Here is a 19,933-nt window from a genome sequence, read left to right on the forward strand (position 1 = left end):
CCACTTCCTGTATGCAGTTTCGTGTATAACGTTCCCCGTGTAAACACGACGCCTACCATCCACACGGCAAAGCATAAAACGTGATTCGTCACTAAACCAAATTTGTCTCCATCGCACCTTGATGTCGCAGTCGACGATGGAGCTCCGTCAAAATGACACCCGAACTGGTCATCTAGCGCGAATACCTTCAGCGCGTAAACAGTTGCTCAGTCTGGGCTGATATCTTACGCATCCCAACGATTTTATTACCAAACGAGTTACGTTGAACGTGCATGTCATATTGGTGTGTTTCGGCACCAGGCTCTCACGTGGTTGCGTTTTTCCATCTTGTCACCAAATGTCTGCAGTACCTCATTCCGCACTAATTTCCACACAAATCAATCTCAATCCATGCAGAAATGTACACATTCATGTTTGATATAATTTTGTATGGATGTCGGCAGCACTGTGACAGAATTTTACGATTTCTTTTTACATTTGCGTTTCTTTTTTTGCAGAGTATATGAACTGTATTTTATTCCTCATTGGAGAAACAAATGCAAACAGCACACGTTGTATTCATATGTGCGATGCACAGCTTTTACTGAATATTTGTGATATGATCCTCATAAAACTGTATCTGTGCGTTTGTCCTAACTTGAAAAAAAGAATCGATTTTGTCACACGGTTTCTAGTAGGTCCCCAGCACTCTATTGTTTTTTTTGAGTGAGTCGACTAAATGTGGGTCGGATGGACTGGACTGGACTGGTCGATTGCGTGTGTTGATACCCGACGGCGTTGGACGTTGCTCATGATATCAATCACTGGTTTGTCTTGACTTGATGTAATAACAGTCCATCGTGATACAGAAGGAAATTTGCTGATTATGTATACACAAAAAACACTCATTTTTGAAATTGTATAAGCTGAATTTGTACAGACCTATGTGGGATACACCAATTATATACTACAAAACCACCTTGGCACATCCCTTTTTGTAACTCAACAACAACCTTTGGTGTATTGTAGCCTTTCCTCTTGTATCCCATTATCATCTACATTAACGGTTTATTCTATATGGGCACTACGCATGTATACATCAATTACGTCAACCTAAAAGGAAGACCTGCATATAGTCAAACACACGATATACATTGTTGGAGTCAAATCTTAAGGCACTGTAGCGTGTCGATTCCCAATTTCTGACGTCTGTGCACTTCCTGATGTAGTTGATGATGCAGGTGCTGTTCAGTAGATGCTGGTTGTGAGATTGATTGTCCTGGCGTTATATGGGATCGAGACGCGGGGGAGCGGCTCCACCAACTGGAGGTGTCGGGGGACACATAGCTGACAACAGAGAAGGACAATCAGTCATTTAAATGTAGCAGGTTTAATTAATGGACCCAACATCATAATACGGGATAGGAAGGCACAGCTTCAAAACATATAAACCGAACGGACTTACTTTAAACAGTAAATAAATCTCTTCAGGACAGCTAGCAGGTTCAGCCCACAATTTATGGCGGCAAACCCGAGGCAAATACATAATGCTGGGCAAAAGAAAGTACAGTAAAATACGTTTGTAAAAGAACACGCCTATAACGAACTGACGGATATAGTGAATATATTTTTGTCCCGGATATTTGCTGTTTATACTGCTGGATATATGCTGGCCTTAAACTACGGTTATAAGAACTCAAATTCGTGGTCCCTCTGAGTTAGTCATAATCGTAGTTTACAAAATACAATTGGAAATTTGATTTGACCAAACAAAATAACGTCATCAAAATTTTACTGCCATGGAAACAGTCGTCAAAACACTGCAAAAGTTGTTTTGGTAGATGCATGTGCAGCAGTGAAAATAGCTACACACTTTTTAACGGGTACCCATATAAATACATCAGTAGTTCTGGTATCCCTGGTGTCCGGAAGTTGTTCTACGCATCCGTGCGGTGGTGGCGGAGGTGGTGGCGGAGGAGGAGGAGGTTGGTTTTTTTGGTTTTGGTTGGTAGGTAAAGCAATGATGAAAGCGTTCTTTCGGGAGAGTGGGGTGGCCCTGAAAAGGGCCTTTGGAAACCAACTGGAAACACACTGGACAAGGCTTTACCTACCAACCACAACCAAAAAAAACCCCTCCTCCTCCCCCTCCTCCCTCCTCCGCCACCATCGCAACAACCACCGCCGCCGCCACTGCCGCCTCCGTCACCACCACCACCACCGCCGCCGCTGCCACCACGACCTCCACCACCACCGCCGTCGCCACTTTTTTTCGCTTTTTTAAAATGAAACAGGGTTAAGGTGCTTACTTGTCTGCATTAAGAGGGTTTAACATTTTTATGTAGTTTGCCAACATTCTATATTATTTAACCAAATCCGCGTTAGATTTTATACCACGAGCCGGGGGCAATGTCAATATTATGTCATAAAACCTGACGCAGGACGATAAAAACACATAGGACCCCTCTTGATCCTGCGGCAACGAATGTATCTTACCGACATGTTTTACATGATATTCTAACCGAATTAAAACAAATTCATAATTGATAGAAAACAGCTGATATTAACTTGTGCCGTATTGACATTGACGCGAAAAAAGCATGCGGCTTTTTGCTTCTAAGCAGGGTATGAGGGATTTCTCCAGCTGAGAAATTAATTTCCCTCCAAGGCGGGATACACATTTTAACAAGATCACGTGGACCAATCAGATATCATCATTCTGACATGGAGGTATGATAAATTATGTTACCTGTGATTGCCTCCCCTGTCGGGCTGTTGGTCACGTCTTTCAGCTCCAAGTCGTCTTTTCCTGTAACAGAAAGGTGGTGTGTTATTATACGGTGTTCATCGTAATGACTAATGGCCTGTAAAGAGTGTCGTAGCCCTTTTGTTAATAATTATGCTCCACTATGCAAGCTATCAAGAAACCTACGGCCGCAATGAAGGTTGCCGTTTTATCGTCAAAGCTTTAACGCCGGGAGTATTCTGAAAATGAATTATAGGTTAAGAAAAGTATAGTGATTTAAGAGAGGAACCTGGAGTTTTTCCAAATAAAGTTAAATAAAACTGTGATAAAATAACTGGTACTAAAACATAGGCGAGATCCAAACTATGTGAAGTGCTTCATATGACATCTAAACTGTGATATTACCACATACCTGATCTTTCCACGATGTCATCGCGGCTGATTCGATAATTCTTTGCTGCCCCTGGACAAAAACAGAGCATTCGCACAATGTACAGCTTATTACAATCAGCAGAGCTTCACACAATATCAATCAATATTATCACGTTGTTTTCTTACTATTTCTCAAGGGCGGTCGGGTAGCCTAATGGTTGAAGCTTTCGCTCGTCACGCCGAAGACCCGGGTCCGATTTCCAACATGGGTACAATGTGTGAAGCCCATTTCTGGTGTCCCCCGCCGTGATATTGCTGGAATATTGCTAATAGCGGCGTAAAATCAAACTCACTCGCTCGCTCACTCACTCACTCACTCACTCACTCACTCACTCACTCACTCACTCACTCACTCACTCACTCACTCACTCTTACTGATTTTTGTCTGAACGCAGTCACGTGAAGGAACTGAAGGTAGTTCTGGCATGACGGGCAAAGCTTCACTCAATGAGTCTTTCCATTATGTTTGCAAATGAAAATATTTGTTAACCACAAAAAAAACAAAAGACATATTAATTCATACTTACTAACTTGAAGGGTACCCTCAACAGAAACTGAGCTCTGTGGTCGTGGTCGTTGTCTACCTGGAGAAAGAATTGGCTTGTTATATGACGTTGGTCAGTTGTTAATTCTATCATTGTCTGATACATATATAAAGTAGGAATCTTTCTTTAATGATGTCCTCTGGTCTGTATTCGGAATATGCTTTTCTTGAGACAGGTAATTATAAAATATAGATGATTAGATGTAACTTTCGAATTAAAAACTGAAGGGGTTAGTGTGCTTTCTGTTGCCCTAGACGAACTTTACAACCACCGTTCACACTTAACTATGGAGGCATAGAGGGAGATCACATGTGTTTTCCATAAATGTAGAATTTAGTGAGTGAGTTAGATTTTACGCCGCTTTTAGCACTATTCCAGCAATATCACGGCGGAGGACACCAGAAATAGGCTTTACGCATTGTACCCATGTGGGGAATCGAACTCGGGTCTTCGTCGTGACGAGCGAACGCTTTAACCACTTGGCCACTTGGCCACCCGACCGCCACTAAAGCAAAAGGAAGAGCTGTTAAGTGTGTCAGCAAGCGTGGTTTTACGCTGCTTTTCGCAATATTCCAGCAATATCGCGGCGGGGGACACTACACATGAGCTTCACACATTGTACCCATGTGGGAAACGAACCCGGATTATCTTTGTGACGAGCGACGCTTTGACCACAGCCCAGGAATTTATATACTCTCATTGATAGTGAAAGTATAGGGAATATTTATAACTCCTGCCATTAAAGGTCAGTGTTGAAAAACATCATAGATCGGGGTTGTCTGGCTCCCTGCAACTTCTCAGTGGCACAGAGACAATTAACAATTACTTTGGCAGCTACTGATAGTAGTGACGAGTAACCGCGACGTAGGCCAAGCTCAGACACCTCAAGTTCGGAGTTGAGAGGTAGTTACTTTAAATAACTATTATTTAAAAGGGGTAACCAATAAGACATACAAATGTGAAACAAATAACAGAATATGTTTTTAATAAAGTGTGTTGAGAAAACAATTATTTCAGCGTTTTTTCTGCACTGTAACTATAACCTGTGAAACAAACAACTGAATAATTACTTCTTTGATAGGCATTTAGACGTTGGAGTTCTAAGTCAGGATAAGAATTTTTGGATTAACAACTTCTTTTTTACAATAAAGAGCGACGTTTTGGTGTAGGTTCTAACACCGTTATCAAGCAAGTGCTAACGGTGTGAGAACCTACACCGAAACGTCGCTCTTAAGTGTAATAAAGAAGTTGTTCATCCATAAATTCTTATCCTTACTTAATTGAATAATTATACAATTTTGATTTCTACGAAACCTCTTAGTTGGGTCCATGCACATGATGCAATGGAGGTATGCAACAGGTTGCGATTAAATTATAACATCTTTGCAGGGTTATGTGATAACTTCTTCTTTTTTAAACAAAATGTATGTGTTTACAAGCGTTATTTTGAAGTAGTTAAGAATATGTGTATTTTGATTTGGACCTCTGTAATAATTGCTACTGTAGGATAGCGGAACCATGTACCTATGTGTAATGACAGTGTCAAAAAACGTTATAGAGCATTCTAAGTCATTGTATAATGGCGATTAACTTCCTGTGGGTAAAATTTGAGGTCGTCTCGCTGTAGAATCGATACCTTCGTATTTTAAATTGAAACCTCGTGCTAAAGTGTTCGGTGCCAAATTATAAATATTGATTCTAGGGTGACTACAAAGTCAAAGCACAGTAGGTTATCTTTTAGGGTTTAGTTTTGTGAGGTTGTGTGCTTTGGGTATACAATATAAGTCCTACAACCAGTACATATAGTCAGTACTTACGAACAACCCTCCTCCGACGTCTGATTAACAGAGCCACGACGACAACGACGATGACGATGATGACGACTATCACAGTCGCACATACAGCAATTGCTATGACATATTTTCTATCCATGGTTCCGTTGGTCCACTGCAGGAATCAACTTCTGCTAATAATACAATTAGTCTGCATGTTATTAAACAGTTAAGCATTTACGCAAATTCGACCTCCACACTGTACGCTCTCACTGACAAGCCCTTCTATTACGCAATGACACTTACCCCACAGAAGAACGTTCCCGCGTATTGAATGTTGCGTGGGAATGCACCGGTGTATGGTGTGCAAGGGGTTATTAAAAATTGCACCTTGGAGCACCTACCCGGGAGTAGCTGCAGCTAGTTCCTGTGTGGGTAGGGACCCTACTTTACATTGTGAATGAATGCATGTGTTGAGGCTGTATTGAGGCTGTATTGAGGCTGCATTGAGGATCTATTGAGCTTCATCCAGCAGAATTGGAAGGGCACAAAGACACGGTTGGCACATTAAACTAAACAACTTTACAACGCATCCTTAAAATAGAAATCATTGCTCACTCATTACATAAAAGGTTTACACACACTCCTTCTTGGCTTTCCATTGATAAAAATACTCTGTCACTGCAAACACCTCACAAACTGTTCTGTACAGGTGCAGATGGCTGCAGTGGTGATTTCAGAGGGGGTTGTAAAGTGAACGGTTCCTGCCTAACGGAACATTTCTTCGGCTTCGTATGCTGCACGTTTTGTGAAGGTACGAGGCTAAATATAACCGTCTACTGAGGCCTCGGACGTTAACCTTGATCAAACAAAATCGAACGCGCGTCATTGGGGACCAAATGTTAAAATGATACAGTAAAATACTAGGGTGCGCTCCTTTTGCAAAAAATAAAATTTACTTCGCTCTTTATGCAGAGATAATGCTTGAGATTGAACAAAACCTGGGGACATGCCTTCTGAACCAGACAGACAGACAGTTTATTCAGTATTCAGGCAACAAGGCCCATAGTACAATGCAGATTGGATATTGACATCAACAGCTCTTTGTGAGAGGAAGGCATTGCGACCTTCAATGTTGACATTTCAGAATTGCATCATCCAACATTATGACGACATGTGCCACTTTCGCGATCATAACAGAATGCATGGCTTATTAAATAGGGTTTTTGGTGGAGTGTTTCCTTCATGTTTTGACTACTTGTCATCGTGCATGGATGGTGTGGATCAGTCCTCTTGTTTTTTTTCACTGTTTTTCAATTTTTCACTGTTGTTTCTGTTCAGGTCAGATATGGTTAGAGTTTCACTGACTACGGCGGTAAAAAACATTCACTCACTTAATCACCTTTATATTAGGACTCATCTAGCGACACATTTTATTTTTCACCAGATTTAGTTAAATTAGCGGATTAGAGTGTTCTTTCGGAAAGGAGATAAATTGGACAGTCCTGAATCTTGAACTGAGTCTTGGTTTCTCTTGATAAGTTCATTACTTAAACAGTTGAACAGTTTAGATACAAAACACAAGTCCTATATCCCCAACTGACCAATATCACAGACGTCAGAAATCTTTGTTCAGCACATTAAACATGCAAAATAATCATGATGACCACGTGTTTGTAAATTACACCCACATATAAGATGTTCCCTCTTATCAAGACACTTACGGCATGTGAAGCATGACATATGTGCACGTAATTATTTTGGAATTTTACCAACACTCATCAAGGGCCCGGTTCTGTAGTTCCGCGGCCCTTAAGAAGGATGATAAACAGGACTATGCAATACGAGCTCAACCCGCAACAAGGAAGTAAAATGGTGACATTACATCGTCTCACAGCGGGATTGATCAATAGAGGCGTGCGGGTTATTTGGAAATCTCTACACGCTGGTTGTAGTCATGTGTACACAATCGGTGTATTTTACGCTAGGCCACCCAATGTATGCATATCAATGTCTTCACTCCACAAAGATGAAACTGGGTAGGTCACGTCGATTTAAGTGACGGCGTGTTCTGTTTTGCATTAGGGAGTCATCCTGTGCCGCCTCATAAACGCACCTTTCCTACTATAGCATGTCGCCCATCCCACCTTCCCAACTACAGCTTGTCGCTCGTCCCGCCTTTAACACATAACAAGTCACATCTTTGAATGTGTCGTCTATACCATATCACTACATCCTGAACATAAACTCGTTATCCTGTCCTATTCAACCTGCGGCACATCACACACTTACCTGCCGTGTGTTTTCCTCTATATCCTGTCAACGACAACAGAATATTCCTTTAAACAACATCAGACCATTTCCATAGACAATAGCGGAATATCCATAAAGAAGCCACAAGTGTTTCACTGCTCACTGTTGGCAACAAAACTGTATACTTTTCGACAGCACAAGCAGCAACCACTTTGGCAACAACACTTTATCCCTTCTGACAACAGCAGGGTATCCCTTATCAGTGTGTTAGACACAAACAGTCTCTTCACTATCTCTCAGTTACGTTCGGTTCTGCATCAGAGACGACGTGGCCTTCTCGCACACAATAGGTAGTATATGTAATGCAAGTATTTGTGAGATACACTAAAATCACGACACCTTTGTAGCATGTCGCCTGTTAACTTTCCTCTCTATAGGACGTGGACCGTCTAACTTTCCCCTCTATAAGACGTGGACCGTCTGACTTTCCCCTCTATAGGACGTGTACCGTCTGACTTTCCCCTCTTTAGGACGTGGACCGTCTGACTTTCCTCTCTATAGGACGTGGACCGTCTGACTTTCCCTTCTATAGGACGTGGGGCATCTGACTTTCCTCTCTATAGGACGTGGACCGTCTGACTTTCCTCTCCATAGGACGTGGACCGTCTGACTTTCTCCTCTATAGGAAGTGGATCGTCTGACATTCCCCTCTATAGGACGTGGACCGCCTGACTTCCCCCTCAATAGGATGTGGACCGTCGGACTTTTTCCTCTATCAGAAGTAATGTGACAAGTTATGCGCCATCACTGACCCTGTGAATGGAAGCGTGAGCAGTCTCCTTAATAACGTTAGTGATTAATAGAGCGAAACACCATTAACAGACATTCACTAGCCCGAAATCTCTGTGGGAAAATATACCTACAATAATGCACACTTCTAGCATACTGCGTCCCGGTTGAACAGTCTCAGCCTACCTCAGTATCCAGTAGCTTGCTGACATTTCCTCTGATCGCCGTGCCGTAATGGGGAGGTTTGACACTACCATGCTCAGAACCCGTCGACACCAGACGGCAGCCTTTCAGTCAGAGCCTCGATTTGAACAAGAGTGAGCGAGCGAGATTTGGCCAGCGCCGCTTTGAACAGTTTTACAGTTATATCAGGCAGGTCAACTTGGTGACAAACATAGAAACATAATCGGGGCGACCCGGGACTTAACCCATGATCATATGTCTATTGATTGCTATGATCTATGCCGAGTTGGAGTCAGATTACACACTGTCCCATTCGTTCTCAAATTCAACCACACATTGAAGAATGATGCAATGGGGTATACAAACAAACACAACACCGTGAACACTTACTTACTGTGTTGTATGATGGAGAAATGTGTGGACGAAACCAGAGTCAAGACCCTCTACAACGAAGCTGGAAAAACCTGTGCTTAATATAACCGTTTATAAGCTGGCCTGAGACCACAGTTACCAGTTGCGTTTTAAGTGACAAGTGGCAGGTTGGTCAGCATGCAACAGGAGAACAGCCTCCGACTGATAATAATTATGGTTGGCTGCCATGTCACTGTAGATGGCAAAGAAGGAAATTAATTGTGGTCTGAGGCCTGATATGGTGAGGCTTTTGCACATGTTTGATTCATTATAGCTCTATACTATACTATGTAATAAATTGACTTGAAACTTGGCATGTATATTCACCGTAAGTGTTGAAATCTTTGTACATGTGTTTTCAGGTTGTAATACGTTTTATATATTTTTTAATGATTTGGTTTACTTTTTCGAACGTGCAGTTTTATGCATATTGTTGAAATAAATGAATGCAAGCATCATAATAAGTCATATGAGTTCCAATATGTTAGAATCATGTATCCCTACACCTGTTGTGCCTCGTATGAGCTTGGACAATATCTATATGGCCAACATTGAAAAGCCAAAAGTGGCCAACATTGCACGTGTCAAAACGGCACATGTCAAATCTGGTCTAGGTCATGTTTCAGGTCTTGCTTGCTGGCCGCAGTAGGCCGCAACAGCCTCACAGAGGTAGAGATGCCCTCACAGTCAGGTGTCGACAGCCTAGTGCCATCCAACCTAGACTTGGTAACCAGTGAGAAGTCTTCAGCACTCATCCTACTGACAGTCCTGGGTATCTGGGGTGGAGAGGCACTTTCTGTCTCTTCAGATTCAAGGGTGAGACCTTTCTTCCAGGGAGTGTGGCCCTTGCTGAACTGTGACTTGATTCTCTTGCGATCGCCTTTCATCATGATTGTCTCGGACAGAACTAATGAGCTCTGAGCACAATATGTACTTGTATACCCCATCACTGTGTAATGTCACTGGCAATGACAAGCATGTAAATGTATTAGAAACTCTCAAGACATACATACATATGTCTTGTGTCAGCAGTCCAAATTGTAATACCAATCCACAGACACGTAATCGGTACTCACTTTAATAACTGGCGATAACATTTGTTGAAATATGTTCCAGCATAACATTTCTGCAATGTGTTGAAAACATTGCAATAACATGTAATGAAACAGTATTCGCTATGTTACAGCATGATGTTCTTGAATAACATTTTAAAAACATTTCAATAACATTTCCTGAAATAGTTTCTGGCTTAACATTTCTGCAACGTGTTAAAACATTGTAATACCAGTGAAATAGTTACGCCTATGGATGATGTTCTTGACAAACATTTTAAGAACATTTCAATAATATTTTGAATAATAATAAAACATGTACACATCATGCGGATGTTTTTACATATGTGCACACAATGTATACACCTGGAACTTAATTAAGCGCCACCGAACTAAATATGACACAGAATTATGAATACCGAAAATAAGGAAACAACGATTATTTATTAGACAATATGGCCCTTTCCCTACATCATCACACTGACAATGCCACGATCTACGCGATTGGGTGTTCAAGAAGTTGGTGTTTGTATCAATTCTTATATTTCCTCAATTTCATGCATTATTTGTATTTATCATATTTAAGTTTCCTTTTAACTTATTTTAAACAGTTCACACATTATGACTTTTGTCGTGCAAGGTGCAATCTCAATCGGCAATAATCAGTTAAGTAAGTGATGTTTGAGAACAAGTAAAGTATCATCTGTCATTGTACACACTGAATAGAGTCATCACCCCTTCTAAATATTTATTTTGACACACAAGTTATTTTGTGAACTAATTTCATTTATATCGTCATATGTTTCGATGAAAATCATGCCAAAACGATAGTGCGTTGTGCAGAAAACACCACTATGAAACGTGAAATAAACATGATCGACGGTCTCGAGTTCGCCAAGCCACGCATTGACTGAGCAAATTTGCAAAAGTACACTGACGTGTTTCCTGTCATGCAGTTCTTTTACGATACAAAACTTCTGTCATTGAATATACTGTCACATTGTACCTATATGCCAACGAGGTTATGATAAAACAATCTATTTCTGAAATAGTATCTCGACATGCACCTTTCGATTCATTTCCGGGATCCTGACAGCAAAATGCTAATTCCAGTGTATTACAGGCATATTTTAGTTGGACCTCAGGATTAAATGTGAAATATCTTCTGTATTAGATACAGAGGATACCATTTTTTGTTTGTTTGAAATGTCCATCAGTGAAATGCACAACATGCTGTCTGTTCCCTAACAACTGATGCGACGTACACTGCATCGAGCTATGCTCTCCAAGCCTCGTTTTCGATCCAAGATGGCGAAAGTGTGAAAAAGGTCAATATTTCTTGGTTGTCCAAATCATCGTTTACTTCTACTACATGCATGGTTGGAGGCAAGATCAAAGTCGCCGCCCAGCTTAACTAAGACAACAGACAGTGTCGTTCGTTTCGCTTTGAACCACCACCCGCACCCTGTCGGTAGGAGTTATATAATCGGTGCCCAAATAACTGTGTCCAGTCTACAAACGGGTTTGAAGCGGTGTCTGTGTCGAATGATTTTGTGATAGTAGTGAAAAAGTTCGTTTTATACCGTATATTGTTTGTTACTAACTATCCTCTTATTTGCCAAAAGAACAGAACAAAACCCCATGACCGATGCATTGGTGCCTTGATATGCAACAAGAAAGAAAACGGATATTACCAACAGTAAGTCAGCTAACTGGAAGATCCACTGACTACTGCATTCCTTATAGAGGCTAAACGGTCCTCTGTGTGTGTACTAGACGTAACATTCGAAGATAAATAAAGTGAATTTTAAGGCTGTACGGGCTATGGAACCGAGAGATAATATGTCCAAAATGCATATGTTGTGAATAAGAGGATGTCTATGCTAGAACGTTTGATCATGAGAGCGAAACATTGAAGTAGATACAGGAGAGTTGGGACACTGCCTGTGTAACACCAACCATGCGGTTTGAAATCAGTCACTGACATGATAGATGAGGTTGATAATAACACCAATTTTTGCTTTCATAGAAAGCATTATGAGAACTGGGGAGCCAATATGCACGTATTACAGCATTCGCACACGGAAGCAATCTGTAGTTGATATGGTGTAGTTTTAATTACTCTGAACACATATATAGCAACAGCAAGCAAATTAACAAGTCCATGGAAAATGCTTTGTTGCACGTTAATGTCTGTTGTTTTCACTTTGTCATAATACATCATAAAAGAGTAAGAGAAGGTTTAGGATTCCTGTTGAAAGTACTAAAATAACAACTGTTGGTTACCGAAACTGAGAGTTTTTTATGATAAAAAACATTGACTATTCATTTCTTCTCTTATTTTCCAATGTAGTTCACTTCAAATGTCTTCTCTTTAAACTGTTATGGTAATGAGCCTGTTGAATGTCACCCTGTGAGATCTGTCAAATCTATCACGGATTTGATGCTATCCTCAGGTTTAGCAAGTTCCAATTTTCTCCACTAGTTACTGGAAATGTTTAGGAAAATATTTCCTTTCTCCCTCAACCCTATCTTTCATATATAATCTTATATAATCCATACAATAAACTGTTCATTCATTAAGATATTGATGGGTGTAGGGAACAGTCCCTTTGAATATTTATGATTTAACACACAAAGTTATGCACAATTTAACAGATTATAATAAAATGAATATCAAAATTCATTACCACTTGCCAAGTTTATTATATTATGTTATGTTATGTTATGTTATGTTATGTTATGTTATGTTATGTTATGTTATGTTATATTATATTATATTATATTATATTATATTATAAATTCTGACTATAAATTATGTATATATGTAATCTGTTCACAGTTTCAGTTTCAGTTTATTTCTCTGAAAAAAACAACTCCAACGGTGGTACACAGGGACAGGAAGTCGATCATTCTTAAGCGTTGTTTTCACATAACAGACGATAATCCCCCTGCTGACTCTGCTATGCTCGCCTTATTCTGCGAGAAAAAGTTCTGCTCTAGTGACCTACTGCGAGAGTAGGCTTCCTTCCCGGGAATAGCCCTGCCTTCTGGCTTCAAACGACCGAGGCATTTTTTTTGTAATCTAGGCTTGCATACATTTACATACATTTACACACGCACGCATACATACATAAATACACACCCATAATTTACATACATACATCAACGTAATGGTACATACATCCATACATACCATGCACACATACAGCCATGTTATCACACGTACATACTGAACAGGCAGGAAGCGGGTGCCTTGATTTGATAATCACCGACTCATCAAGAGTGTCAGTCAGTATGTATTCAAAACGGTGTACTCCCGGTTTCCCAACATTGGAAAACTTAGAACAACACAGGGATTAATGGACTAACACCTGTGAGTATGTCCCACTGTCTTTTTAGGGGTGACCAACGCTCTATGGACACACTACGATTTCAATGAATAGGAGTATGAACAAACATGCAGTCATGGATTTTTTTTATTTATATAGTATTTGATTTCACATGATTTCCTTATCACAGCATGAACATGATTGAATTTTACAATTAATATTCTAATATCACAACGGTTTCTAATGTCTCAACATCAAATTTAAAATACAAATCGACAATTTATAATAAACCAACACTACATTTCATGATCATCACAATCGTACAAAATGGGCCACAGCATCTTCAAATTCAATTGTTGACTTTCTTCCCTCACGTAAGTGTCTCTTTTCTGCACCAAGTCTGGTCTCAAGATGTCGATTCTTACTTGATATCAATAATTCATTTATGGATACCAAAGAAAGAATTTATATCACAAATTTGATTTTATTATATCATGAAATGTTTACTGATATCGCAAATCGATTTGTAGATATCAATAACTGAATTTATTATTCCAGATAATGTACTTTATCATCTAAAAAATCAAATATGGTTTTGTATCTATAGCCTTCGTGTCCGTGACCTTATGCCCACTTTGCAAAAGTTCGTGCAGATAGCTACAGTACCGTAACATTTACATATATAGATATTCAGAGGATGTCTCTGCATATATTTAGGGGCAAGCTTCGTCCCTTTATTTAATCAGTTTTCCTCCTGGCTCTGAATGTGAAATACATGCTTTACATATGTATCTTGTTATCATTGAATTTTAATGTGATATGAATACTATTATTTGCTATTGCACTTACTTACTTGTTTTACATGAGACGTTTTATATTATCAGAAATTACATTTATTGCTTGTAAGCTCAACACAACTGACAAATACTCTAAAACATATGGTGAGTAAACTTTCAATGTACATTGCAAAAATATATGTTGTAAATACCAAAATGATGTATCAAAGATCAAGTAGAAGATGTATTGACAGTAGCGCTGGGAATTTATTCAACAAGCCCGTGAAAACATCCACTGCTTTATCTCCATGTTCAGATCCCCTTGGCGACCATTATGCAACGGCCATCTTATACACGTCTACAGGTCTCTTCCTGCGGTACGGTAAATAGTAGAACCATCTACCTCAAGTGTATCCTCCATGATAAAACCTACTCTCATTAAACAAATGCTGCCCTTTCCCAGCGTCATGGCTTTGGAGCTGAGACAAAGAGAGACACAACCATCATAAAGTAATTAGGGTCCGATAAAACCAATGCTCCGCCAAACCTCATTAACATGATCACTGAAAGTCGTACTGCAGACGTTTAATGTCAAATTACAAAGAAAGCATTTGAATAGCAATAACATTTACCAGGATTATGTATTCTCTTAACACAATCGCAAAACATCACGTATAAGCCGAAACAGTACTCATACTATCCAACATACTATCTAAAAATGTGACATCAGCAAGTACATATAACAGTGTGTTTTGACACTTTTCGTCAGGATATCAAACATTTCTCTACTTCAGGTCTTTGAAAGGCAGCTATAAGTGATACACATAAGGAAGAGAATATATGGATGTCAACCTCTTTATGATGAGGAACACAACTTTTCGGAGTAAATACTTACTCCTTCATCAGGTGAATGAATGCCATGAATCAGGAAAGCATATATATGTGCATGTAAGGACATTAAAATTAATAAGATAACAAAAGGTGGAAATTAACAAAGGGTAGAAACTAACAAGGGAAGCAAACAGATGGTAGAAGCTAACAAAGGAAGCCAACAGATGATTGGCGCTGATAGGTGATTAGCAATAGACAATGGAAGCCAACACTTGTGTCCCGAATTGCAGGAAAATATTCTTCTGTCATGATCTTCATTTTGTTGCCTCGCAGGTCATATTCGTATGATCGGTGGTGGAGGAGGGTGAGGAACAGAAACGAAGCAATCGGCTGAAATACAATAAAGGTTATGTAACATATAGCATCTCTGTCTGACATTACTGAGTATTATCAGAGCGCTTGAAGTAAGTTTCGCAACTAAATTCATGTGCGTCATGTACATTACGATTGTAGCGAATGTCGTATATTGGCAAAAATCAGAACAAGACCTTTCGTCGCAGTTTCTTTTAACGCCTCAGAAATCGTTACAGTTCACCTTGCATTTGCAATCAAATGACATCCCGTTCGGTTGAGATAAACACATACCTACTACAATACAACCTCATACCAAGTGATGTATAGTAAGATGGCTCGAGGTAGCTCATAAGATCTTCCGACTTGATGTCCTGGTGATATCAAACACATCCTGGATCGACAACCACATCTACTCCATCACCCCCATGAGCGCCAACTACATCTACTCCCTCAAAACGTTGAGCAGGAACTAAATCTGCTCCAACAGCGCCTGGACAACAACTACATTCACTGCACAGACATCGTAGTAATTCTCTCCAGTAAATGCACCATTGATGGTCTTAAGTCACCTTATGCTTAAACACAACTACATTGTCGTCAGATGTAAACCATAACTGGTCCAGAGAACTGACGTGACTTGTCAAGTTATATTGGTAGTTCTTATGAACAAACTTTGGTGATAGACGATGCCTCGAGATAGCTCATAAGATCTTCTGATTTGTTGTCCGGGTGATATCAAGGACATCAACTTCAATTCCCTTCCAGTTTGTGAAAACAAAATAAATGTCCACTGCAGGACAAATTAGTCTCGTGCGTCATGTCTTTATAATATAGGTCTTTAGAACTTGATCATCATATTTGGACAGTCACAAGGAACGACATGTTTAATGTGCCATTTACATACAGATAATTCTTCAGGAGATTTTCGGGCTTTGGAGATGGCCTGGAGACATGATACTATATAAATACCGATGTCTCAGAATAATTCCAATACACTGGTCTTGATATACAGTTGGAAAATAATAAGGGAATGAATATAGAGAATCTCACCCGAGTTTCTTTTGATATCAAATATAACAACTCGAGTTGTTAAAATGGATAAACTCGGAGGAGGCTTGCAGAGGACTTTTTTCACACACAACACACAAGAGTGGGATTTTATTTGTCATCTAACATCATTCTTCCAACTTTTTCAATTTGTAGACAGTAATAAGCACTGTAAAAAGTACTGCTTATGACGAGAGAAATCAGAAAGGGCTTCACACATTGAAACCATTTCGGGAATCGATCCCGAGTCTTCGGCGTGACGTGCGAACGCTTTAACCACTAGGCTACCAAACCGCCCCTACTGCTAACAGCTTCAGTAGCAGCGCTATTAGTGATGTCATTTGATGTCGCTTGTTCTCACCCAAGCGATATCTCCCGTGGGAGCCAGTTTAGGGTGGTAAATAATGTTATGTTCAGACAAGTCCTTGGTCTTATTATGTTTGGTGCCCTTTGAATTACCAAAAGGCAAAGGTAGATATAAAACTAATTTTAGAAACAAATCAACCAATAACAAACGTTATATAGATGTCATTAAGCAAACAATGTTAGAGTGCCCTTACAAATGACATAGAGACTGTTTTGTCCATTCAGGATAATTGAAAACACCATCATACCTTCATTTATTGACAGGTGGGCTGATGTCATTTCCTCTCCCACTCTGTAAGCATATTTCCCTGTATCAGGAGGATGGACATCTGTGACAGTCAGCTGACGGCCCTTTCCATTGATAGAGATTTGTGTTTTGTCAGAACGAGTTAGTGTGACGTCGTCTCTGGTCCACTCACCGGCCTCCTCAGTGTTATCATGTAGCCTCAGCCTGAAGGTGGCCGAGTCTCCCAACATTACTGTGCTGTTCTTCAGACCAAGTTCTATACCTGGTGGCGTATTATGGAAACAATAAAAGCGTTTGTCTATCGTTGTTTTCTAAGAATGTGACCCTGATCATGATGGTGATAACGGAAACTAAACCCCTTCTATACATCATCATTATTGCGGAAAATAAAACACATTTATATCCAACCCTAGCTAATAATAGGCAACATTATATCCCATATGGTTGGCCTGGGTTTTTTTCGATAAAAATAAAATTTATACCAGAAAAAAGCTTGAAAGAAATAATTATGTTTCAGATTGCTGAAAAAATCACATTGCAAGCCACAAAAAAACCCATTGTTGCGAGATGTTCTGTATAAAAGAAATATTTAGGCTCATCAGTCTTAATCCAAAAACGATATCTCGTTCTGTAGCTGAAAAAATACAAAATCCCGGACCATCCAGATTATCAAAGGTAGGTCCGTAAGTGTCGCCATGCTTACCATCTGTTTTTGAATTGGTAATCACACGAAAGTTATCGCGAAACGCAGGGCGGGAGTCTCGGCCTGCAACAACAATATTGATACACATGCTGATGATACAGGTTCGAAACAGAAGACAACGTTTAACACAGGCCTTAGTCATCAAAACATAACCAGTACTGAGACTAAATGAGAACACATGGTCCAATGTTGCCACTGGAACTTCTTCCGCCGTCCAGTATCTCCTGTGTACTTATTGCGTCACACAGGGTCGTTCTTTGTCATTCGAGTAAATATTTACAGCTAAAATGTGTGTGTGTGTGTGTGTGTGTGTGTGTGTGTGTGAGAGTGAGAACAGCTATGACGTCGTTTCTAGTGTGACGTCATTCCGACCCAACGTCACAATAAGGTTCGAATGACGTCAACAATGTTGTCCGAATGATGGAAACAATACACTGTTGTCTCGTGACGTCATATGACATAATGCAAGAAGTGGTAAGAATACTACACTCATTCTCGTTAGATACCATTTTTACGAAACGAGTGGACTTTCGTAAAAATGGTATCTTACGAGAATGAGTGTGGTATTTTATTTATTACCCATGTCATAATATGTATTTTAATGAAAATACATAAAAAACTTTCGTTCGTTGACAGACCAAACTGAAACCGGTTGCAAAATCTGGTCGTGCATGATTATTGATACATGCCCACTGTTGACATTTTTATGCATATGCATAACAACATGCTCTTGCTGTTGTGTTTGCAAACATAACAGCACCGACGCTCAAGGTCCGTTTGGTAGAATTTTTTCAACTTTTGGTAATCAAGCGCCATGTTGTTAGTACGCAGGACACCTATAAGAAAATTTTATAAGTCACATTAGCGCCGCTCTTTGAATATTGGACCAACGCTCCCGGCTGTGCAATCAAAATGGTTCGGTTTTCTTGATCTATCAATTGAATTTATATCCTGTCCGTACCATTTTGGAAAAGGGAAGTCAGAGTGTTCGAAAAAGACATTCATGGTAACTGTTCCACCCTAAACTGAAGACGTGAACATCAACAAACTCAAGTCTGTTTGCATGTCAGTGATAGCTTCGAACGAAGGGCAAGGTCACCACCGGAATAAGAAAAGACAACCGTGATCTACTCACAGCGTTTTGAGCTAGAGATAGGGAATGTTATTGTTCACATTTGGGATGTTTTGGATCACATAAGTCAGGCACACTTCTATGGAGTTTTCGAATGATTAGTATCGGAACTGTTCACCTTTAGTGATCTGGTCGTGCAGTCGTGTATGTTCAATCATGAACTAACACCTCCGGAAGCAATGTCTTTAAATACATTTCGAATGGCGACACTGATGGCACAACCGGAGCATCGAACGTAGGTCTAGATATCTGTCCAGATAGTTTAAAATGACTTCATTTCACAACGCTCAACCTTTTATGTTAAATCAAATTGAAAGTTGCGAAAGTGGTCGGATGCGTTACGTTCATTTGGACACTCGATCCATCGGTAGACATTGCATATAGATATGCATGGCTCGATTAGTTAATGTCTGCAGTAGCTCTATGCATAACTAATATAAAATGCAAAGCGAATTTTATGCGTGTGACGATCTTCTTTGGTTTACTAAAGTGTGTGTAAATGTCTCTCCCTTTCGTGAGATTCCTTTAGTTCTGCTTTATAGCTTTATAATGACGTCTCGCGATTTTTTTATGAATGAAAAAAGTAGTTCCGGTATGATGGAGGTCACGGTTATCCAATCAAAACCAATAAAGCGAGGTCAACATTGTACGTCACACGTTTGACGTACGGATTTAGTATCTTACCACCTGTATCTTCACCCGGTGGCTAATAAATGACTTTTATGAACACCGATATGTTTGCCCTCGTAGGTAAAAAATAGTATTATCCCATGTTTGTATCACGTATCAAGTAAACCGTATGTTGTTACATGATGAACCCTGGTTCCTTGTGTCATAGTGTTACACTGTGCTTGTTTGACTGTTTCTTGTTTTACGCCGCATTCAGCAGAAGTCCAGCTATACGGAGGCGGTCTGTAAATAATTGAGGCTGGAACAGACAATCTAGGGACTGACATCATGCACATCGATCTGCACAATAGAGGTGG

The 19,933-nt window shown here is 39.9% G+C and overlaps 1 protein-coding gene and 1 long non-coding RNA gene across 8 annotated transcripts; both read right to left on the reverse strand.

Moving 5' to 3' along the window:
• Positions 1-1,251: 1,251 nt before the first annotated feature.
• Positions 1,252-9,207, reverse strand: LOC124119532. 7 transcript variants are annotated; one of them, XM_048385092.1, is made up of 6 exons: positions 9,087-9,207; positions 5,517-5,662; positions 3,682-3,738; positions 3,135-3,185; positions 2,726-2,785; positions 1,252-1,326 (listed from the first exon to the last, which is right to left on the reverse strand). In XM_048385092.1, exons 2-6 carry the CDS (start codon positions 5,629-5,631, stop codon positions 1,265-1,267), a joined length of 345 nt encoding a protein of 114 aa, XP_048241049.1. In that variant the 5' UTR covers positions 5,632-5,662; positions 9,087-9,207; the 3' UTR covers positions 1,252-1,264. The 7 variants fall into 7 exon arrangements, with proteins under 7 accessions (XP_048241049.1, XP_048241050.1, XP_048241053.1 ...); XM_048385093.1 differs by having other exon boundaries at positions 9,091-9,172; XM_048385096.1 differs by lacking the exon at positions 9,087-9,207 and adding an exon at positions 8,700-8,806.
• A 4,425-nt stretch (positions 9,208-13,632) lies between these two features.
• On the reverse strand, positions 13,633-18,127 carry LOC124119540. The gene is made up of 3 exons (XR_006858661.2): positions 17,816-18,127; positions 17,114-17,374; positions 13,633-15,488 (listed from the first exon to the last, which is right to left on the reverse strand). It is a non-coding gene; the product is annotated as an uncharacterized LOC124119540 (long non-coding RNA).
• Between the last annotated feature and the right edge of the window lie 1,806 nt (positions 18,128-19,933).

The sequence above is a fragment of the Haliotis rufescens genome, unplaced genomic scaffold (assembly GCF_023055435.1).
Source record: "Haliotis rufescens isolate VD_foot unplaced genomic scaffold, xgHalRufe1.0.p SCAF_53, whole genome shotgun sequence".
Lineage (NCBI taxonomy): Eukaryota > Metazoa > Mollusca > Gastropoda > Lepetellida > Haliotidae > Haliotis > Haliotis rufescens.